This window comes from Peromyscus californicus, unplaced genomic scaffold, assembly GCF_007827085.1.
Source record: "Peromyscus californicus insignis strain IS unplaced genomic scaffold, ASM782708v3 Scaffold_11__1_contigs__length_118956290, whole genome shotgun sequence".
NCBI lineage: Eukaryota > Metazoa > Chordata > Mammalia > Rodentia > Cricetidae > Peromyscus > Peromyscus californicus.
In genome coordinates, this window is record NW_026294402.1 from 52,108,338 (window position 1) to 52,131,704 (window position 23,367).

General features: G+C 54.4%; 1 protein-coding gene across 1 annotated transcript; it reads right to left on the reverse strand.

Moving 5' to 3' along the window:
• Positions 1-1,898: 1,898 nt before the first annotated feature.
• Positions 1,899-21,394, reverse strand: Csk (C-terminal Src kinase). The gene is made up of 13 exons (XM_052761656.1): positions 20,824-21,394; positions 6,440-6,516; positions 5,988-6,101; positions 5,759-5,871; positions 5,243-5,462; positions 4,347-4,440; positions 4,097-4,162; positions 3,920-4,019; positions 3,733-3,823; positions 3,456-3,529; positions 3,163-3,358; positions 3,000-3,086; positions 1,899-2,764 (listed from the first exon to the last, which is right to left on the reverse strand). Exons 2-13 carry the CDS (start codon positions 6,452-6,454, stop codon positions 2,582-2,584), a joined length of 1,353 nt encoding a protein of 450 aa, XP_052617616.1. The 5' UTR covers positions 6,455-6,516; positions 20,824-21,394; the 3' UTR covers positions 1,899-2,581.
• Positions 21,395-23,367: the final 1,973 nt, after the last annotated feature.

Here is a 23,367-nt window from a genome sequence, read left to right on the forward strand (position 1 = left end):
CCTACAGAAGGCCTCTCCCTGGGCCTGTGACACCCCCCTGCTCCCCCATAATCTCAAGCTGTCCTCCTCTTTGCTTTGCATAGGCAATTTTTAATTCTTTTAAAGACCGGGTCTCAGTAAGTAGCCCAGGCTGGCCTCTGTCTAACTCAATCTCCCTGCCTTATCCTCGAGGGCTGGGTCTGCAGGCATATGAACTGCCTCTTCCTGACCTGCTCTCAGACCCGCCCAGGTTCCGTCCTGTGCCCTTTTCTACCATATGGACCTCACCCTTCAGGTCCAACCCACCCACTGACAACTCTCAACTTCCCTCTCCAGCCTGCATTTTATCCATCACCTACCTCTCGGCAGTTTCCAAAGCATACAACTCAGATTGCCCTCAGCAGAACCTGTGATGGTCTCTTCTGGTCCTCTTGAACGGCAGGTGCCTAGCTACCACTTTGCTCAAACCAGGGAAGTCAGAGGCGTCTGGCTTCTCCCTTCCCTTCACTGTGGAGCATGCTGACCCCATCACTGTTTCGCTGATGTGACCTCTCAGATCTCCCTGACTCCATCTGCCTCCCACCATCGTCCTTATTCTAGTCTCCCACTTCCCTACCGGGTCCCAGGTGACCACTTTAAAATGGCATTACTTGACATGCCTCCAATGCCCCAAACCTGCCACTGAATTCCAACAATTCTTGGCTTGCTAAGGAACACACGCAGGCCCCAGCCCTCCTCATCTCCCAGTGCTGTCCATCGGTTCTCCAAGAATCGGCTTCACCCATCTTCTCAGCGCTCCCTGACAAGCTTCCCTGCCTGGGGTCTCCTCTCCCTGGGGTGCTCCTAGCTCCACCTGTGTCTGCACCCCTCCTGAGCTTGGCATGGATGCTGCTTCTTGATCTGTGGACGACACCCTCATGCTGGGTGCTCCTTCCCAGAAGAGTCTGTCATTGTCTGTGTGTGACTGTCCTCACAACCATGAACTCCACAGGGTCCACTCTGCTACCTGCTGGGATCAGCCAGCAGTCTACACTCGGCAGGTATTTGGACATCTGCAGGTGAATGACTGATCTGTCTGCTTGTTTCACAGAAATCAGCCTGAAGTATGTGCAGAGGGCGGCTGGGTGGGGAAAGCTGCTGCACTGGGAGGGGCTGGACACAGTGGGCAGACGTAAGACACGCTTCAAGCCAAAACTCCTGGGTCTCAGATCCTGTAGGCTGGAGGAGGAGGGCCAGGACCACGATGGGCCAAGGGGAACCTCCCTACTTACGTCAAATGAATCAAGTCTCTCCTACTCACTGGGGTTCTACCACCCTTGGACAACCTGAGGGGAGAAAAGCCCAGGGCTGGTCCTCATTCTCCATTTGTCTGCCCCAGTTGGGGCAGAAGGAAGGTGCCTCAATCCATGCAAAGCCCAGGAAGGCCAGGGCTTGGCACACAGTAGGGATGGGGAAAAGCAAAGCTGTCACGTTAGATGAAATGTGAGAATCAACAGTGTGTCCCTTCCATCACCCTTGAGGTCAGTATCTTCTGAAGCCTGTTTATCTGGGCTCTTGACCCAGGGCCACATCCCATCAGGGCAGGCCTGGACTTCCAATTCTTTGTACTTCAGGCCTGAACACCATGGCAGAAGAAGCAGCCAGAATCCCCAGGCAGCATCCCGTGGACTGGCCCCAGAGCCCCAGGCAGCCCAGGTGCTGGGCTCAGGTGGTAGCTGGTAGGAATGGACAGGCGGGGAACACTCCCCCATGGGCAGACACAGGACACGGGCTCGTGCAGCTGACACAAAGAGGCGGCTACATCTTCTGGCCATGCTTCCCTCTCAGCCCCACTCACAGAGACAGGGGGATGGACAAGATGGCATGGGAAGACGACTGGGCAGACAGGCAGGCTCGGCGGAGAAAGCGCCGAGGCTGGGTGGCGGTGTCCTCATGGGAGTGGTTTATTACGATTCCATCTCACAAGGCGGTGGGTGAGCGGCCACAGCACATGAAATCCAAGCCCCTGACAGACGCCTGCCTCGGGCACATGCAAACAGTGCAACATGGTCAAGCGCAAACATAGGCGACCGAGGCAACACTGGACATGGAACACGGGATGGGGAACAGGCTGGGGTGATCGGTCCCTAGAGAGAGGCTGACTCCTCCCCCACCCCCAGGGGCAGGACAGGAAAAATAAGATTCGTACTTCTTGTAAAATGCCCATTTGCTGGGTACTTTCTTTCTCCTTATGTTGAAAAATAATAAAAAATAAACACACGGAAAAAAATCTCAAAAAAAGGAAAGGAATAAAACTCTAAGAAGGCGAGGGATGGAGGCCAGGAGGAGGCTGACCACAGCGGGGGCGCTGCCTCCCGCCCATCCCCCTCCCCTCTTAGCCCCTTCAGCGGGTGTCCCAAGCCCTATAGGTGGGTCCATGAGAGAAGATGCCAGGCCTAGGTGGGGTCCCTGGGGGCCGGAAGGGACAGGCAGGGCAGAGGCAAGAGGCCTACCAGCCCACTGGGGCTCAGTTCAAGTTCACGCCCAGTGAGCAGCAGGGCACCAGATCTGTGATCTTCTAGGCCCTGTCCCTGCAAGCCCATGGCCTAGGCGGAGGCAGAGGTCACAGGTGCAGCTCATGGGTTCTGATGTGCTCTAGCTGCTCTCGAAGCTGCAGGAAGGTGGGCCGTGTGGCAGCATCCAGATGCCAGCAGTTCTTCATAACCTCGTAGACTGCGGGCGGGCAGCCATCCGGGGCATCCATCTTATAGCCCTTTTCCACCCGAGGGACGACGTCCTTCAGGGGCTGTGAGCAGGTGGCATATGAGTTCAGTGCCTTACAACAGAAGGGAGCCCTACCCAAAATCTCTCTCTAGAGAGGGCCTTCAGCCCTGCCTCGGGCCCAGGTCAGGGAATGACCTGGAAGCTCCTCAGGACAGACCTGAGGTACTAGGCTCTAGACAGGGAGGAAGGTCCCACGGGTTGCTACTTTCCCCACCCACCACAGCTTCAGCAATGCCTGGCTTCCAGACCATACTCACAATTCTTGGGTAAGGCACTCGCCCAAAGGAATAGATTTCCCAGAGAAGGATTCCGAAACTCCACACATCGGACTTGGTGGAAAATTTCTGCCATGTGGATAAGAAAATCAGCATTGACCCTAGAAAGCTCGGGAGAGGGGTTGACTCCAGGGCCCTTGCTCACCTTCTCTCTCAGGGCTTCAGGAGCTGTCCACTTGACTGGCAGTTTGCCTGTGTCCTGAGTGCTGGAAGCTTCCTTGGTGAGGCCAAAGTCACTGACTTTGGCCACGTTGTCCTCAGACACCAGCACGTTCCGGGCAGCCAAGTCCCGGTGCACAAAATTGTTACCCTCTAGGTACTCCATGGCCTCACAGACGTCTCTGTGGACAGGAGAGCCAAGTGCCCCTCAGACTGGGGTTGTCACAGCAGGGCAGGGGTCCCCAAGTTCTTACCCCATCCCCAGGCTGCGTCACTCACAGTGAGAATTTAAGGAGACAGTCTCCGCCTAGCACCGAACGACCACGTGATCGAAGATAGTCCACCAAACTCCCCTGAGGGGCAGGACAGAGAGGGACGTTGAGGGAGGGGGACAGGGGAGGACCAGAACACTTGGGATACCATGGCGTGGAGAGGCGGCAAAACTTGTTTAAAGTTAGTCAATAAGTGACTGGCCAGGACTGGCAACTTCAAAGCTCAGTGGAGGCAGAGTGGAGGGCTTGGGAGGAGGGCCAGGGTGAGGCTGAGGGGCACCGACCTTGGCCATGTACTCTGTGACAATATAGAGGCCGCCCTTCTCCTCCACAATCACACCCAGAAGCTGGACTAGGTTGCTGTGCCGAAGTTGCCTGGACAAGGCAAGACGACAGGGTGGTTAGAGTTCAGTCAGTCTCCCTGCTCCACCCAGGCCCCAGGCAGCCTGGCCTATGCTCATCCCAACTCACGTCATGACTGAGGCTTCAGCCAGGAAGGCCTGGGCGGTGGCATCGTTCTTAATGCACTTGACTGCAACTTTGTTGCCCCGGTAATCACCCAGCATCACATCTGGGGGAAGAAGGGAGGGGTGCTGTTTCCCGGACTCCAGAAGCTTCTCAGCCCCTCCTGGGGCTCCCTCCACTCACCTCCAAACTCCCCTTTCCCGATCGTCTGTAGCAGCTTCAGCTCCTTCATGTTCAGTGCCCAGCCACCTGTGGGGTGGGGCGGAGAGGCAGTGTGTCAGCGAGGTGAACAGTAGTGGAGGTCATCTGAGATGACAGGTGCAGGCCCAACTGTTTCAGATGTGGGATGTCCGAGGTCTCCAAACGGCCAGGGTAGGGCAGAGGGCCTTGGGTGGGGGGAAGGGAGCAAGTGGGAAGTGTAGGGTGCACTCACTGCGGTAGAATTCATCTTGGGCCGCCACTGTGCCCTCCATGACCTTTGGTTTGATGAGGCGAGTGCAGAGTCCATCAGCATCTGTGGTGTAGTGCTACAGAGAGAGGGCAGGCCCTCAGAATCCCTCACTGAGCCCCACTGGTCACTGACTCACACTGCTCGGGTCTGACCACCAGAGGGCAGCAGAGGCCAGTTCACACAGCCTCCAGCTGCTTTGTGTGGAGAGGGTTCCTCATTTTAAAAAGGGTGGGAATGCCTGTCCATTTCCCGTGTCACCCACCCACACTCAGCTACTAGACTCCCAGATGTCACGACTGCTTTGGGCCTCACCAGCACCTTAAGACACCAGCCTCTAGCCAGGTGTACTCAGGGCCAACGCCAAGCCAGAGACCAGATGAGAGTGAGCTCAGAGGGAACCTACAGTTTTTTGATGCCAAGTATGGCCTGGTCAGAGCTGGCAGAGCTGGTGTTGGAAGCCGCAAGGGCCTGTGGGTGTAGAGAGGCCTCAAGGACCCTGATGGCCAAGGTACACACGCAGACATGAGGTTCCGAGTGGTAGAGGAAGTGAGTTCTGGATCAGATAGGCTCAAGTCTAGTGGCACCTCCAACGTACAGATGAGGAGACCTTCACTGATCTGAAACTTTGTGTCCATATCTATAAAATGGGGCCCCTCTTGGGGCGCTATGGGGACGGAACACTATGGGCCCCGGCACACAGCAGGTGCTCCCCTGAGGTGTGCAGAACTCAGGACTCCCAGAAGCTGCCAACGTGTCCAGGTTACTCTGCCAGGTGAGCTGGGACTGGGTGTGTGCCAAATGTCCTCAGGTGGACTCAGGTGTGTCTGACTGTGGGGAAGAAGGGGGAGTACCCCCAGGCATGCGTGCTCCCCACTCACCTCCACTAGCTGCATGAGGTTCTCGAAGTACACCTCCTCATCGATGCTCAGCTTGCTCGCATGGTACATGATGCGGTAGTGTTCCACCTTGCCTTCACAGCTCACACACAGTGTGTAGTCCCCAGGGTAGTTGGTGCTTTCTCGCACCAGGAACAGGCCTGTCTCTGGTGGGTAGAGAAGCCGCTCGGCCTGCTCCCGTGTGATTTTGCCATGGAACCAGCTGGGGATGGCAAGGCTGGGGGTCACAATGGTACTGACCCGGATGTCCCCTGTCAACCTCACACATACACCTTCCCACAACTCCCAATCAGCCAGGCATTTGAGGGCATCATCTCCCCCTGCCCCTTTTTCCTTCTGCTGGCTTTCTATTCTCTCTGTTAGGTGCAACCTCAGGTCCCATTCCTACAACAGCCTTTACTCAGGACTGTTTTCCTCTGATGCTTTTCCAGGAGGACCACAGCCATTTCCTCTCTTCTCCCCAAACCAGGAGACTCCAGGCCTCCTCCTGGTACTCACGGCATAAGGCTGAGTTTGGTGCCTGCCTTCACACCTTCACGCTTCTGGACATAGTTGGCTGGGATGATGCCCTCACGGCCCACTTTGTTTTTGGCTTTGTACCAGTTTGGGTCCTGGAGGGAGGGCAATCAGACACACTCTCAGGTCCACTCCCTCTGCAGGGGAGCCAAACCCAGGAGGAATCCCTGAAGGTGAAAGAATGGGATAGGCATCTAAGGTCCCCAGGTACCTTGGTGACTGCCACAATGGTGAGCACGTCTCCTTTGCAGAAGGGAAGGTCTTGCTCAGCAGTGCCATGGAAGTTGTACTTGGCAATACATTCTGTACCGGATGGCCAGGCGGCCTACAGGGTAAGGGACAGGTGTGTGGGTAGAGCCTGGGGCCCTTCTCTACCCACCTGCCCAAATGTCCTGGAGACCAAAGCATCTTAGTTGACCTCCATGAAGCTGGGGAAGTACCCTTCTCCAGAGAATACCGAGTCCCTTAGCTCAAATTCCTCTGTAGCCCGGTCTGGGGCCCTGTGCCCAATAGAGCATGCTGGAATTAATGTTACTTCTAAGTCTCGTCTAGGATGGAGGGTTGAACATGGGGAATAGGCTGATCTAAGCATCTACTCTTTCTCCAGACTGGAGATGGTGGAATGTGGGATTGCCTTATCTGTCCCCACCACAACCCCAGTACCTGTATTGCCGACATCTTCTTAGATCTGGCGTCCCCGTGCTACAGGAAGGCCGATCTGTTACTTGGTACCATTAGAGCTGCGGGAGAAGAGTCAAGCTGAGGAAGGCTGAGAAGAGGTGACCCCACCCACTGAGGGCGATCATCAACTCCTTCAAAGCAGTACAAGGCGCAGTGCCAAAGCTTCTGAGAATTAGGACATGGATCCAGGGTAGAAGCACACAGATTCAAGAGTCTCAGGGAGGTGGCCACCAACCCTATGTCCCTCGGGGCCTTCTAGGTCCCACAGAATGACCGATAGGACCAATGAGACCTGCAGGGTTGTCGGGGAAAGGGAGTCCAGGGACACTGACTCTGGGCAGGTGCTACGTGGTCCAGGAAAGTCACTTGTACTCTGGACAAGTTCACAGGTTCCTCTACAGAAGCTTGCCCCAGAGGCCTCTGTATAGACAAATGTCTGTGCCTGCTTCTCAGTACACACCCAAGGGAACACAGCCCATGTCCACCAGGAGAGGGGCAGGCGCTCTCCCGGTGTGCTCAGTTCAGACCGGGAACTGCCCCGGTGCTGAAAATGAAGTAGATAAATAGGGAGAAGTCACAAAAGGGAATTCCGAACAGCAGCGGCACGACCCACTTCGGCCACCCATCAGCCTCGGATTCTCAACCAAGGAGCCAGGCACAGAAAAGCACAAGCTTTGTGATTCCCTTTGTATCAGGTTCAAAACCTGGTCAAACCAATCCAGGCTTGTCAGGACGAATCTCTGCCGAGGAAAGAACAGGACAGATGTGAGGGACTTCCAGGTGTTGGCTATGGGGACTGCTGAGCCCCCTTGCAGGACAGGGTTCTCTCCACAGTAACTTGCGGGCTGTACCCTGAGAGCTGGTGCACTTCCGGAGGCAGACGCACTTTTATGAAGGTAACTCCTCAGAACACGCCCCTAGAGCAGCAAGCATGTCTGCACACACGTGCCTGTCACCACCACTATCGGTCCAAATACAGTCCCAGGCCTCAGATAACCCCAGAAGGATGCAGAGAGTGGGGTACTGCTCCCTTTCTGGTGAGCAAGCAGCCAATGGCCCTTCTGTGGTCACATGGTTAGATGACAGACTCACTTGGGATGGGACAGGTGAGGTCTAGCCATGCATTTATGGCTATGTACACCACTACTAGAAGAGGGCTTTCAGTGCAAGTGCTGGCACACGCGTGTGTGCATTCACCAGCATGGGAACTGAACCCTGAAGACTTCAAAAGGTACAGGCTGGGAGCTAGAGATTGATCTTAGCGGACAGGACAGTAGTTGCTTAGAATGCTCAAGACTCTGGGTTTAAACCCTAGCACAAAGTGTGTATACATATGTTTCAAATTCATGAGCAATTAAGCAAATAAAATTGGATAAAAAAATACATTTGTTAGAAAGGCAATGGTGGGTCTGGAGAGATGGCTCAGAGGTTAAGAGCACTGGCTGCTCTTCCAGAGGTCCTGAGTTCTATTCCCAGCAACCACAGGGTAGCTCACAACCACCTATAGTGAGACCTGGTGCCCTCTTCTGGTGCACAGGCATACATGCAGGCAGAACATTGTATACATAATAAATAAATCTTAAAAAAAAAAAAAAAGAAAGAAAGAAAGAAAAGGGAAGGCAGATGGTAGAGGGTGAGGCAGAGGGATGGCTAACTGGAGGCCAGCCTGAAATACATGCTTAAGACCTTGTTTTAAAAGAGGATAAGTCAGAAAAAAACAACACAGGAAAGCTTAGTATATTAGCCAATCCTAGCCAAGGTGTTGGGAGTAGAAGGTAGGTATAGCCTCAAGAACTGGCCTGGGGAGCTGGAGAGATGGCTCAGTGGTTAAGAGCACTGGCTGCTCTTCCAGAGGACCTGGGTTCAACTCCTAGAACCAAAGAGCAGTTCAAACTGTAACTCCAGTTCCAGGGCATCTGACACCCTCTCAAAGACACACGTACATAAAAATTAAAAAGAACTGCCTGGTGGAAGCTAGTGAAGCCAAGTAGAACCGACTGCCCCTTTGGGGCTCTGTGACCCTGAACTTGCTGAGCGCATCCTGAGAACCCTGTCTGTCTGTTGTAGAAGAAGGGTTCCAGAGGCCCTGGCATGAACCTTGCAGGGTGGCAAGGAGTTTCCCGTGGCACTGTGAAGAACCATGGTTGGACCCTGAGGGTGCTAAGCCTGGGGAACTTCTTAGGGAGCACAGTTCCCAGAGTCCAGCAGCAGCAAGGGTGAGGGTACGCGGGACATTGACCAGCACTACCAAGCTAGACAGACCTGGGCTTTCAATCTGGCTTTATCAACATGCCAACCTGGAGAGAATGAACCAACCCTTTGGGCTTCATATCCCCTCATCCTAAAAGGGGACATAGTGAACCCCTGCAAGGAGGCTGTGGAAGGGATGGAATGAGACCCCAGAACTGGATGTGTCTGGCATGCTCCCTGTCCCCTCCAGAACAAACAGTCCTTCTTGTACCCAGAGGCCAGGCCAGCCCATCAAGCCCGTTGTCTAGACTGGGCCCCGAAGCCCAGAGAGAGTGTGATAGGAACCACCCCCTCATACCTCATATTTCCATGACTGAGCCAGCCTAAGCATAAGAACCAGCTCCTGGGCCTTGTAGACTACACATTAGTGGGGAGCTGGGAGCCTTCCTTCCCCTGTATTACAGGAGTGGAAACTATGGTCCAAGAGGTTGCCCAAGACCACACAGCCTAAGCGTGAGCTGGGGTCTCACTGCTGTTGGCTGAACTCCCAACTTCAGGGCCCTTCTAAGGCGATCCTATTAGCTCCCCAGCTCTCCACACCTCCTCCTTCTTCCCCAAATTCAAAACTCACTGCTGCCACCACAGGAGGGAGCGGAGGCTGGGGACGGTTAGTCACCCTTCCAGCTGCCAGTTTGCAAACACTCCTTCCCGGCCTGCAGCTGCCGCGCCACCTCCCCGCTGCCTTGATGATAATAATAAAAATAATCACAGGCCCTGTTTTCTGAGCACTTACTCAGTGTCAAGCCATATCCTTGGCACTTCACAGCTCATCCAGTCCTAATGACACTGAGAAACAGAGGGGCTATCATTACCAACCCCATTTTACAGATGAGGCCCCCAGTAAAGCCCAGAGTACTGTGAGACCTTGCCTTAGGTCACAGCTCCAGTAAGATTCCCATTCAGACGCCTGAGCTCTTGGGCCAGGACTCTCTGCCGTCCTGGTAGCCCGTCTCCCACATGCCACGCCATACCCCCAGGAACTGCTGTCTATCTGGGACTACCCTAGTCTGGGGCAGACAGGGAGAAGAGCAGCCATGAGAGGCAAGGATGTGGTAAGAGGATGGGACAAGGCAGCCGTGGTCAGGGGATGCTGCCTAGAGGGGCAGGTTGCTCAGCCACCACCTCTAAGTCCAGAGCAGCACCTTTAGGGACTTTCTTCATGTACACACCAGCTAGGTAGGGAGCCAGCAGCTCCCAGGGATGCAGTCACATCTGGCACTGCCATCCTCTCAGCACCTGGACCACTGCATGCCTTACCAGACATCCTCCAACCTGTCAATCACGGAGAGGCCACCAGGCCAGGATGGCCGAGCAACTGCAGTGTCCTGGCTAGGGCTTGCCTTGTGGCCTCTCCAGCAAGGTCTGAGGCTAACAGCCAGAATGGTGCCAAGAGGCTGCTTACTGCAAGCCCCCTTCCAACTAGCCAGGGAGTGGGCACAGCAGATGGTCCTTTGTGGGATCACTTGAACTTAGGGCGAGGTTGCTCTAGGAAGGCAGTGTAGGACTACTTACTGTCCTGGGAGTAAGGGATGCTAAGTCCTGGCCCCGGCCTATAACTGACTTGCTGTGTGACCTTTGGGAAGTCATGGAAGTTTCCATATTTTCTGGCTTCTAAACACCTTGTCTGTTCCCAGACACCTGCACTCTGCTCACTTACTTGTCCTCTCTCTTCCTTCATCCCAGGGATTTTTGTGCAGCCTCGAGGTACAGATGGGAGCTGCTACTACTGTACAAACAAAAGAGCAAACTACAACAGGAATCCCTCTTTGTGGGGGCAAGAGCTGGGGAGAGATTACACACTGGAAGCCAGGCCGGGCTACACAGCGAGACTCTGTCTTAAAAAAACAGAACAACTTTTACTCCCAGCACTCGGGAGGTAGAGGCAGGCAGATCCCGGAGTTTGAAGCCAGCCTGGCAAACAGAGCGAGTTCCAGGACAGCCAGGGCTATACAGAGAAACGCTGTCTCAAAATACCAAAATGAAACCAAACCAAAATCCAACAAACAAACAGAAGAATTTAAAGAGATAGCTCAGCGGGAAAATGCTTGCTGTGAAGACCGTGTCTGGTCCCAAGCACCACAGTCTGAGTGTTGGTGGCACGTGCTCGTAATCCCAGTGCTGGGAAGGCAGAGGTGGGGATTCTAGGAACTTACTGGCTCATCTGCCTAACCTACCTAGTGAGTCCCAGGGCGCAGTGAGAGACCCAGAGAAGACTAGAGAGATGGCTCAAGAGCATGGTGAACAGTTCCTGACTTCTGGCTTTCACATGCATGTGCACACGAGTATACTTACACACGAACATACACACATACTTACACAACTCCCTATATTCACACACAAAAAAGAAAACAAACTAAAAGACCAAACTCTCCAGAGTAAGGCATATGATGCCTGCACCTAGTATACCAGCAAAAACCTGTATGCACCCATCTATAGACAAAGGAGATTAGCAAAGCCAACTTGTGATGCAGGTGATGCCCCAGGTTCCTATCTCCCAGCGATGCAATAATAAAGCCAAAGGAAGGCTGGCAAGATGGCTCAGTGGGTAGAGACACCTGCAGCCAAGCCTACCAACCTGAGTTCCAGGCTGGCAGGAGAGAACCAACCCCACAGTTGTTCTCTGACCCCCATAGGACACACACTGTGTGGCATGTTTGATGTGTGTGCACTCGTGTACACACACACACACACACACACACACACACACACACACATACACACACACACTAAAACAAAAATGCAAAAGAGGCAATATAAAGGTGGAAAATGTTAGGAACAGGTAAATATGGGCAAAGGACCTACAAGCATCCAATATATTATTTGCACTTTTTGGTGATTTTGAAACTCGAAGCCAAAACAGGCAGCGCAGACACAAATGACCAACAATGTACGACAAGTTGTGGGTAGGGTTTTTGTTTTTTGTTTTTGCGGCTGTTATTATTGTTTTTCAATTTTTTGTTGGTTTTTGTTTTTTGAGACAGGGTCTTCCTATGTTGTCCTGGCTGTCCTACAATTTGCTACGTAGACCAGGTTGGTCTTCAACTTCCTGAGATCCTCCCGCCTCTGCCTCCTGAGTGCTGGTTTTAAAGGCATGTGCCACCACCGCCCGGCTGTTTTTGGATTTTTGATACATGTTCTTGCTATGTAGTCCAGATAGATGTCAAATTCTGAGATCCTCTCGCCCCAGTCTCCAGGACAGGGCTACAGGCATGCACCAGCACACCCAGGTATAAACTGTGTTGTTCTAAGTTTTTTATTACATTTTATTTATTTTATATGCAGGTGGGTGCACGTGCCACACGTACATATGGAAATTAGTTCTCTCCTTCCACTGTGTGGGTCCTGGGTAGTCAAGTTTGGTGCAGGCATCTTTACCAGCAGAACCATTTCCCTGGCTCACAAGTCGTGTTTTATAGAAAACAAATACACATTCCTAAGCTTAGGGATACCTAAATGTTTCTGAGAGACACAGAGAGGACAGGAGAGATGGCTCAGCAGTTAAGAGCAAGCACAGCTCACAGCAGAGGATCTGGGTTCGGTTCTCAGCACCCACATCACAGCTCATAAATGTCTGTAGCACCAGTTCCAGGGAATCTGACACCCTCTTCTGAACTCCATGGGCACCAGGCATGCTCATGATATATACAGATACATGCAAGCAAAACACTCACATACATAAAATAAATAAATACACCTAAAGAGAGAGACAGACAGACAGATGAATAACAGAGGTTGCCTCTGGGATGGGATCAAATTAAAGGAAAACTTGTTTACTCTGTATTTCCCATTTTGTCCTCTTTTGATATACACTGAGACTCAAGCAGTCCAGGCTAACCTCTAACTCACTAAGTAGCCAAGGATGGCTTTCAATTTCTAACCCTCCTATCTATCTAGGGCTTCAGGCAGGCCAGGCAAACACTACCAACTGAGCTACATCCCCAGCCCCTGGGTTTGTTTTAAAGCTACAAACATCTATATTACTTTCCCCCTAAAAATAAAATGGCAAATACACCACTTTTGAAGGCCACTTCCACCAGGAGTCCTTCGGTTCTCCAGCCGTGCTGGCTGGTCCTGCCTCCAGGGTCTCTCATACCGCAGTGCTCCAGCGAAGGATCTCACTAGCAGCAGCCTATGGTGGAGGGGGGAAGGGGAGCTAGGATCTGACTCACGTCTGCATCCCCAGCATGGGCTGGGCTGAGAGCTGTTGCTCAGTAATGAGTACTGAATGAATGAATGAAAGAAAGAAAGAAAGAAAGAAAGAAAGAAAGAAAGAAAGAAAGAAAGAAAGAAAGAAAAGGAAAAGCCTGGCCAGCTACAGCACATTATGTCCGGCAACGAACAGGACTATATTTAACCCCAAAGGGTCAGCAGCTGTCACCCACCCCCACAAGGCTGGAGGACAGGGGCTTGGGATTGTGGCAGGGCCAATGCTTCTCTCTGACTTCCTGCCCTAAACCCTGCTCCCAGCAGCCCTTGTGCTGGGGTCCCGGGAACAGGCTGGGCATTGTGCCCAAGCGCTGAGGTCAGTGGCTACAGCCTCAGGCAGGCCTTTCTTGGGAGCCCAGGCTGTCCAGGAGGGGGCAAGAGGTGGGGGAAAGCAGGAGCCCAGACACTCCCAGGCTGCCCTTTCTTCGCCCCAGAGGCAGCTGCAGACCCCCAGAACCAGGCACGTGCAGAGGGTTAGGGTAGGTCAAAAGATTCCAGCCCTGCCCCCTCACCAAAACTCCACTGCTTAATGGGGCGTGGGAGCCTTCAGAAACTGTTTACACGCAGCTAAAAATACCCACTGAAAAGGGAAGTGTACCAGAGACCTGTGGGGACTGGCGCTATGGTCCACAGAGACACTCTAGTCCTGCTATAGGACCCAGCTGGACTGTCTGCAGACACAGACACACACACAGACACACACAGACACACACAGACACACACAGACACACACAGACACACACACACACACACACAGTGGGTGGGCGGTAAAGCCAGTGGTGGTAACAGGGAGGTCCTCTGCCTTCTCTTCTCACTCCGCTGGGGTTTCAGGAATCTTCTGTGTACCTCATGCCATGCCTGGTGGTCAGAATGAGCAGGCAGAAGAGAGGCCGAGGAGGTCTGAGAACTCAGTCTCTCCTCTGTGCCGAGCCTATGCTGGGGTACTGAGGATTCCAACAAAACACACTCCAAGCTCCTGTCTCCCTCAATCGGCCAGGTGTGCCTGTGCCTCAAAAAACTGAGGGTTAGCCGGGCGGTGGTGGCGCACGCCTTTAATCCCAGCACTCGGGAGGCAGAGCCAGGTGGATCTCTGTGAGTTCGAGGCCAGCCTGGACTACCAAGTGAGTTCCAGTAAAGGCGCAAAGCTACACAGAAAAACCCTGTCTCGAAAAAACCAAAAAAAAAAAAAACAAAAACAAAAAAAAACTGAGGGTTAAAGCCGGGGCGTTGGTGGCACACGCCTTTAATCCCAGTACTTGGGAGGCAGAGGCAGGCAGATCTCTGTGAGTTCGAGGCCAGCCTGGGCTACAAAGCGAGTTCCAGGAAAGATGCAAAGCTACACAGAGAAACCCTGTCTCGAAAAACAAAAAACAAAAAAAACCAAAAACCCGAGGGTTGGGGGTATAACTTAGTGGCCAAGCATGTGCATAGCATGTTCCCCCTCCGCCCCCTTGGGTTCCACCCCCAGTGCCTTAAAAAGACTGAGGAGAGCTGGAGTTACCCAGCAGTTTGCAGGAAGATGAGGGGAGCTGGAAGGACTGGGAAAGGGGTACCTAGAACAGGCCAGGGTTAAGACTCTACATCGAATTACTGAGGGACTCAATTAAGGCTGGCCAGAGGAAGTTTCCTACAGGTCACAGGGCAGAAGGGGCAAGGGTGAAGTTGCAGACTTGGGCACACCCCCTGCAGTGGGCAGGGCACCTGAGGAGGGCAGCCAGCCAGCAGCGGAGCTGGTTTGGCAGCTCCAGTCAGCCCCACCCCTGGTTCTGCAGAGGGCTCTCAGGCAGACAGCCCTTCACCCAGTCACACACGAGGCAGAGGGGCTGGAGGGCTCCCACTACTTCAGACAAGCCCTCAGCACCCCACTGCACAGAAGCCCCAGGAGGTCTGAAAGCACAGACCTTTGGCTTGGGCTCTGGGCATGCTGCCCTACCCGCCCCCCCAGACTCCCTCAGCCTTTAGCACCTCTGACCTAAGAGGAGGGCTGAGTTTAATGACTGAAAAATGTTAAAGAACCAACTTAGAGCAACTCACTGGGGCTCAGAGACCGGAAATCCTGTCTGGCAGTTTAGGAGCGGTAGGGGTGAGTTAAGGGGAGGCTAACGGGGAACCTCCTCCCCAGGGTACACTGTGGCTTGAGGCTGCCACTGCTGGCCCAGAAAGGTTTCTAATTACCACTCAGGAGCCTAATTACTCACATGTACTGGGCCTCTGGGCCTTCAGGTCTCCCCAGGGTCCTACCCGGGGCCTCTGCCCCCCACCCCTCAGAGCAGGCTCCGGGTCTCTGCATCTTCTTTTGCCCGTACTTACATACAGCCTCTTCACTAACCTCCAACAACCCTTTAAAGTCAGCCAGTGGCTTTGTTCCACACCTCCAAAGTCTCCTAGCCAGGTCACAAGAGGGGAAACTGAGGTCCAGGGGAGTAAGATAAGGGTCTAGAAATCCAGTGGCAGATTTCTAGTCTCCATCACTTGTGGCAGAGGCAGGTGAATCTGAAGCCATCATGGTCTACACAGTGAGATCCTGCCTCAGAAGAATAAACAAAAGCAACCAAGAGACCAAGAGAACTGCAGGGCAGAGCGCACAGCTCAGAGGCTCAGCTACTGAGCCGGCACCAGGGACAGACCCAGGGCAAGGGGCCAGCAACACCCCCACCCCAGCAGGCCAACGTGACCGGAGAGCATGTGGCAGGCGTGTGGCTGACGGCCCGCTGCTCCAACAAGGCTTGAGGGTCTGCACCGGCTACCTAATCCTCCCCTCCCCTCTCCCCGCCACAAGCCCTGGGAGATCTCTGCTGGACAGGGGAGGAAACAAGATTGCCAACCGTCACCACTGAGGGGCCACCAGCTTCCAAGGGCTAGAATAGGAACTTAGGCTTAGTTATGTTGGCACCTGGGTCAGCAGACCTGCTCCCCAACTTTTCCTTGGCAGGATCATATGACATCCTGAAAGGACAGAACAGGAACGCTAGGGGCAACCACTCCCTACTCCCATGTCCCTCTTGCTCTGGCAAGCAGAGGCCCACCTGTGCTCTCTCCCGGCTGGCTACCTATCCTGCCTTTGCACAGACAGATCATCATGCAGAGCCTCACAGCAACCCAGAGAAGGCAGCAGCCCTTGAGAGGACAGAATCACTGAACAAGGACCTCTGGCTCTCTGTCTCCTCCTCAGATGCTTTTCACAAGCTCTATTCTCCCTCCAGAAGTCCTCCAAGCTGCTCCGGCCCATGCAGATCCCAGCAGCCTTGCAGGAGGTGGGGCCATAGGCTTGTCCTGCCAGGCTTCCCTGAGCCCAGCCTCCTCTCAGAGGCTCACCCTCCTGTCCTTTTCCCTGTAGTGTGCACATTACAGGCTGCAGCGCCCAAGGCTGGGTGAGGACCAGGTGCCAGGCTGGGCTGGGTTGAAAAGCAGCAGCCAGGATGTACGGGTCGGATGACACCCAGGTTTCACCCGCCCACAAGCCTTCGAACCGTGCAGAGCCCGGGGCAGCCAGGGGAGCGCCCAGCAGCTCTCCTCTGCTCACTGCAGACCACGGAAGAGAGGCGGAGGGAAGCTGCGGTTGGAGGGTGTGCACTCGTGTGCTAGAAGAAGCTGCCCTTCTCACAGAACCAGGAAGAGAAAGCAAGCAAAAGCAGAGTGGGCGGGGCTGTGTGGGGCCCTCCAGCCCTGGGGCCTATACTCAGGGGAGCTCCCTGTAAGTCCGGCACTCAAAGAGCCTCAGTTTCCTCATGGGAAAAATGGGATTCTCTCTCTCTCTCATTCTGCACCCCATTTGTTTAGTCTATAACCAATGGGTGCTGCACGCTGCATCACGCCCAATAAGAGAGCATCCCCCGATTCCTGGAGCACTCCCGACTCTGGGGCTTAGTGCTCAGCCACCCAAAGCCAGTCTCTCCCTGCTCACATCTTCCCTTAGCCATGCAGGGAGCACACAAGCTCTTCCTTCTCCAGCTCTTTATTTTTAGGCCTGAATTTGACTTTAATCATTACTTAGCGGATTCTATTTCCAGCCCTTGGATGAAGGGACCCAGAAGGGAGGAGGGAGGCAGTGCTCCCTGCTGGGTTTAGGGAGCAGCCTGCTCCTCCACCCATCCTGTCCCTAACCAAGAGCGGGAGAAACTGAGAAACACCCAAAGGGCTCACCCCAGCCAGTCCAGCATCTTGGGCAAGATCCAACACTGTGACCTCATCCCACTGAAGCTATGGGACAGGAGGGCAGTAGTAATGCCCACTTTCACACCACCAGTACCAGAGAGAGAGAAGAAGTCTGACAGCCAGGGTACCAAGCTACAAGCCTGAGGGACTTCTGTATTTAAAGGGCCACATCAGTACTCCTCATCTAGGTTAGTTCTAGGCCATGGTCTCTTGGGCTCAGGGTGTGCCAAGCAGAGACTGGTTTCTTCCTACTGCCCATAGTGTGGTCTTCCAGTTACTCCAGTCACATAGCCCATAGCACTTCCAGTTACTCCAGTCACAATGGGGGAAAGCAAGGCATGTCACAGAGATACACCTTCAGCTTAGGGACACTTGCTAAGGAGAAGGACACGAACACATAAGCCTACTTCCTAACAGTCAGGTGCAAGGCCCAGAATCTAACCTTCCCCTCCCCTGGTCACTGGAGAAAACTGAGGCTGGCCTGACTAGCGCTGACTCAGCCTAGGGAACCCTCTATTTTCCACTGAAACATGCAGCCTAGGACAGTCCAGGAGAATCTAGAGGCAATCTAGGGGGCTCTTCAGGCTGGGTATGGTGGTGTACGCACACGTGTAATCTCAGTGTTCTCAGGACTGTAGCAGAAGGGTCTCAAGTTCAAGGCTACATGAGAGCCTGTGTGTGTGTGTGTGTGTGTGTGTGTGTGTGTGTGTGTGTGTGTGTGTTAGGAAGCTGCAGTACTAGGTAGCTACTCTCAACTCCAAGTCTACAAAGGGGAATGGGTGGGGTCAGGCCTTGGACAGCAACTGGCAAGCTTATCTGCCCAAGGCCGGGCCCTGAGGCAGCCTATCACATGGTGATGGGAAGTGGAGCACAGCATAGACATGGCAGCCTCAAACGCAGGGCCAGAGGCTCTCAGAGGGGCTGGGACATCTCACCAGTGATGGGCGAAGGGCCAGCCATTCCGGGGCCCATGGCTCGGGGATCTTTCTCTCATGATAGGGCAGCCACACGAACCGCCGCCCCAGGCATTTTCTAGTTGCCGGTCGGTTAGTTCAGTGTCCTCTGAGGTATAAGGACCTCTGTCCCTGTTAGCTCGGCTCAGGGGCAATGGTAGCGCTGGGCCTGGAATCCACATGGGTGGCTGCGAAGCTGTCTGCTCTCTACTAGCTGCTTGTGGGGCGTGTAGTAACAGCCCACGACAGTGACAGATGGAAGCGATGCACAGCCAGGGAGAGGGTTCAGTGACGGTGCTGGAGCAGAGCTCCTGAAAACACCCTGAAGCTTTTTAGAGGCAGTTACCATGACAGGTAGCTCAAGAAACGCTCAGGGACACAGTAGTAAGTGGACAGAGTTGTGGCACACACTTGAGTGGCAACAGCAACAGAGGAAGAAAGGCAGGAAAACGGGGCTCTGACATGCCAGCCCCTGCCTGGCAGCTGAGTGGGTCATCTTGTATTGTTTTCTAGAATTTCTAGAGTTTGTTTTCTTTCTTTCTTCTTTTTTAAAGACAGAATCTCAGTCTGGAGCCCATGCTGGCCTTGAACTTGGGATCCTCCTGCCTCAGCCTCCATGGTACTGGGATTACAGGTGCCTGCCACCACATATGGCCTGCACTACTTCCTAAATACTAAAATTAAAGCATATATAGCTTTTATGGGAGTTCAGAACGGCTTTCCTAGGTCCTACCAGTCCTTCAGCTGTGGCCCAGGTTCTCAGGACTTTTCAGCTATGGAGCAGCTATTGCCCTCTGGGACACTCTCTTGGGCCCGAGAGGATTTCTCTACCTTCCTTCCCAGACGCAACGTCTCTGTTCTTTGGGGGCTACATGTCAAAGCTTTGAAATCCTTCAAAAGATGAACCCCAGAAATGGACGTGGGTGGTCCTACCACTTCGAGGGGATCCAGGAGGATTCCGGGAGAGGTTGAGTCACACTATGGCTTCCATCCCCACTAGTATGAAGGAAGCTGGAATCCAGCCCATCACCGAGGCCTGCTATGGACCACTCCATGTGGGCTGGCCTCTGAGGGCAGTGCTCCTGGAGTGGGGAAGGCATTTGCTTTCCTGGTCTTTCCTTGTTCCCATCCCAACATAGAAAGAAGCTGCTTCTGATTGGGGGGAACTAATTCACCGAATGAAACTTGCAGCTGTGAATGTGTGCTAGCCTAAGCTAAGCTGCTTTCTAAAAGGCCTCTGGACCCTGGCCACACCCTTGCAGCTAAGTAAGAAGCACCCAGCCATGTCAGGCCCAGCCACAGCCCCTGAGGCTGGACAGGAAGTTCGGGTTGGGCATGAGACTAAATGAGTATAGCTTCACAGGCGGGGGGTAATCCCCCCCCCTCCCCAGTGCATCTTAGGGCAACAGGAAAAACCTTAAACAAAGGTAAGGGTCTGAGCAGGACAAAAACTGCCTGTGGTTCCCAGGGCCTAGGCATCGCTCAGCATCCTGAAGGGATCTGGAGGATCCTACTGTACTGTCAACCTTACTCTTGCTGTCTCTGGCCTAATCCTGTCGTGGCCATACCAAGACACCATGATGTCCAGGGTACAAGGAGACAGAAACAAGCCCCAAGAGTGTCCACACTCCTCCCATACATTCATGCCAAGGCTGTCTCTCACTCTGCCCGTGCTGACCCCATTCTGATTGAGCCAGCTGGGAAAGAAACGTGGGGAAGGCGAGGTCAGGACCAGGCTTCCCTACACTCTACCCCACACTCACCATGTCCCCATACCAGTAGCAAGGACCCAGTCCCAGGCACCAAGGGGAAGTCTCACAAGCAGCACTCATGATGTCTTAGCTCCTAAAGAGGCAGCACTGGGGCCGGAAGCCCTTTCCCCTTCTCTAGCCCTCTGCAGGGGAACACGTGCTCACCCCACAAGGTCCCTCCTGGGCCAGGTCAGGGACTGCCTGTGTCCTTGGTAGGTGCAGAGTGGGCCTGGTGCCCCTCCACCCACAGCCATCCACTCTACAGAACTAGGAATGAAGACGGCTAGTCTCCCTCCACCAGAGGCCTGGAATATGACCTGCCTCTTGGGCTTCAGTTCCCTAGTGTACAAAATGATTTAAAAAAAAATGCTCCTACTTAAGCTCCAAAGATCCAGTGACTGGACACACCCCTTCCAAACAACTGGCCTGGGTCCTGAGAAGCTGGGAAAATGGGCTGGCCAGAGTGCCAGGAGGTGGGGGCATAGTACTAATGTCCAGTGTCACCTCCACTCAGCCTGGAAGCTCTGCCCAGTTTCTCCACCCAAAGGTCAGAGGTCCCTTGCTTTAAGCCTGGTCCTCTGGCAGGCCAAGGGTGACAGGCTCAGCTCAAGGACCCGGGCTTCTAGCAGGGCTCAAGGGAAGTGGTACGGCCTTGGGCTGCTTGGAGCCAGCAAAACCTCAGAACCAAGAAAGTCAGGGTACCTTCAGGGAGGCCCTGAACAGGAAAGGGCAAACTCCCGGGAGTCCAGCCCATTTTCCCGGTCCATACTGATTCTCTTCCTCTGGGGTCCAGCCACTTCCCACTCGGCGCTCCACACGGGGTTGAGGGGTAGCCTCAGCTGACCTAAGCAAGTCTCTTATGTACCTCCCTCGTGGCTCCTTCCTAGTAGTGTTCTGACAGTGATTCCCGGGAGAATTCGAACCCAGTTGAGGGGGGGGAGGAGGATGGGTGTGGACGCGGCAGCAGTGGCCACAGAGGCGGGACAAGCGACCTCCTCCCTTCCAGGGGACACTCGGACACCCACCTCCTCCGGGGCTGCCCAGCACTCACCTCTCTCGGGGCACTGCGGTCCAGGCCACCTCACCACCGCGGGCGGCATTAGCGGCCTGCAGGACAGTCCATGAGGCCAAGGGGGAGGGGAGGGGCGCAGGGGTCCCCAGGGGGTGCGGTACAAAGAGGTGTACGGATGCGAAAATAGAGGGAGAAAGGACGGCTAGACAGGCGGGGGGACGGCCGCGCAGCCCGGGTCGGGGAGGGAAGAAAGGCGGGGGAAGGGGGCGGGAGGGAGTCCGGGGGGAGGAAACAATGTAGCCGGTGCGGCCCGGGCAGAGTTCCGCTTCCGAACGCGGCCACCGAGGTTCGATTTGGGGACGTCGCGCCGGCCGCCGGGGGCCGCCCCGGGCGTTCGATCGCGGCCGCGGGGGTTTGCCCGCGCCCCACACCCCGGAGGCTGGGCGGCCGGAGGCTGGCGGGGCGGGAGGGACGGCTGGCCCGGGGACGGCCCCGACGGCGGCGCGGCCCGGGTTGGCCCTGCTCGGACCCCCACCCCGGTGGGACCCCCGGGGCAGGGCGCGGGGGGCGGCGCAGGAGCGCAAGGGAGGCAGCAGGCTCGGCGGCGGCGGCCAACCTCAGCTCGCCGGGGCTCCGATGGGAGGAAGCTCGCAGGCCTGGCGAGAGGAAGCGCGGCCCGGATCCTCCGCCCGCTGCGGCGCGCCTGCGCGAGGGGGGCCTGCCCGGCGCGCAGCGGGGCGTGGGTCGGCGCCCTCTGCTGGACCTTGGCGGGAATGCGGGGGGTGTGTCCGCGCTCACGCCCTGCCCCCACTTGCTGGCCTTCGCGAGGAAGGCTCCCGAAGGTCCTACCAGAGGAACACCAGCTCACTAAGAGCCAACCTCCCAACCTTCTTCTAGGCGAAGTTCCCCTGTTAGGGTAGAGGCTAGGGCTAGACTCCACCGTGGCAGCAAGCATACATGCATTTATTCATTCGCAGACATATCCTGGGGGCTGAAAGGACCAGGGTCCCTGCTCTGGAGTCCACTTCTTATAAGGACCTCTATTTCTGCGGAGTTCTCAGTCGGGGTTGGGGCAAATAGATTCTCGCAAAGAACAGATGATAAAATGGAAAGGTCGTGTGCAAGGCCCACAGGAAACAGGAAAGAAGGGTGCACGCGTTGACAACTGCATGCACAAAGGCAGGGAGCTGTGCGAGCGTTTGGTGGCCTCTGGGGACTATAAATAGCTCAGCAGGCTGCGACTTACACTGTGGTTCGGGAGAGCGGTGGGAGATGGGTTCCTGAAAGCTACGAGGGGCAAAAGATCCAAAGAGCCTCTTGGGACTTCCTTGGACTTGTTTTTGGCTTGGAAGCAACAAGGAAGTTGTCAATGGCTGTGTAACGTCGGACAAGTTACCTAACCTCTGTCTGCCCTGTTGCATCTTTGTTTGAAAAGAAGAGCAAAAATAATACCAACAACTTTGTAAGGTTTTGTGGAGAGGAAATGAGTTAATAGGTTTAAAGTGCTTGGTGCGCAGTGGCACGTGGTGAGTCCTCAATTAAACAAGGACTGTTATTATATACCATTGTTAATGAGGAGTCAGGATCCTCTCTAAGCAGTTTGCTCTTACCTACAAGAGCAAGGAGTGCTCGGGCATGAGAGGGGCACCGAACAGAAGCAGAGTGACAGGAGAGAAACCAGAAACTCCATTGGAGGTGCTAGGTGTTAGAGCAGTGTCTAAGGACCAGAACTGTTAAGAACTAAGGGGCAGCCAGGGCGGTGGTGGCGCACGCCTTTAATCCCTGCACTCAGGAAGCAGAGGCAGGTGGATCTCTGTGAGTTCAAGACCAGCCTGGTCTACAGAGTGAGTTCCAGGACAGCCAGGGCTACAGAGAGAAACTGTCTCAAAACAAAACAGAACTGAAGGGTCAGAAAGGGACAGTAAAGTGTTCTGTGAAAGATGGAGTTGCTGACTGGAAATAACTTCAAATGCCAGTAGCAGGAGCTGGGTATGCTCAGTCCCAACCTCCCATCCCCCAGACTACAGGTTGGTCCTCTGACCCAGCATGCCCAGTACCAATTTGCTTACAAGGAACCAGATCTCAAGGGATACCCATGGAGGAAGCATCCCATAGATCTCAAAGCTAGATGTGACAGTGGACAAAAACCCCAAATGAGGGACGTAGGGATCAAATCTCAGGGTTAAATCTCAATTTAAGAGCTGTGTGGCTGTGTGGCTTTGAACTAGTTAGCTAAGGTCCCTAAGCTGTTTCCTCTTCTGTAAGATCAGGCTGAGAGCGTACTTCTTTCAGGAGTAAAAGTGTAGATTCAGCAAGATAACAGGCCTGGAGTGATGATGTGGGGTGTGTGTGTGTGTGTGTGTGTGTGTGTGTGTGTGTGTATATCAGGCTTTGCTTTCTTTCCTTTGAGGTCAAGATGGAATGATAATGTGGCCCCAACTCGGGGGCGGGGGTGCTGCTCAGCCTGAAGGAAAGGGCTTTAGCAGCTTGCAAAGCCTTCTGGAAGGGGGAGATCGAGAGATTGACATCTCCTCCTCTACTCTGTCTGAATTAGCTGGTGTGTGTGTGGGGGGGGGGCTGTGG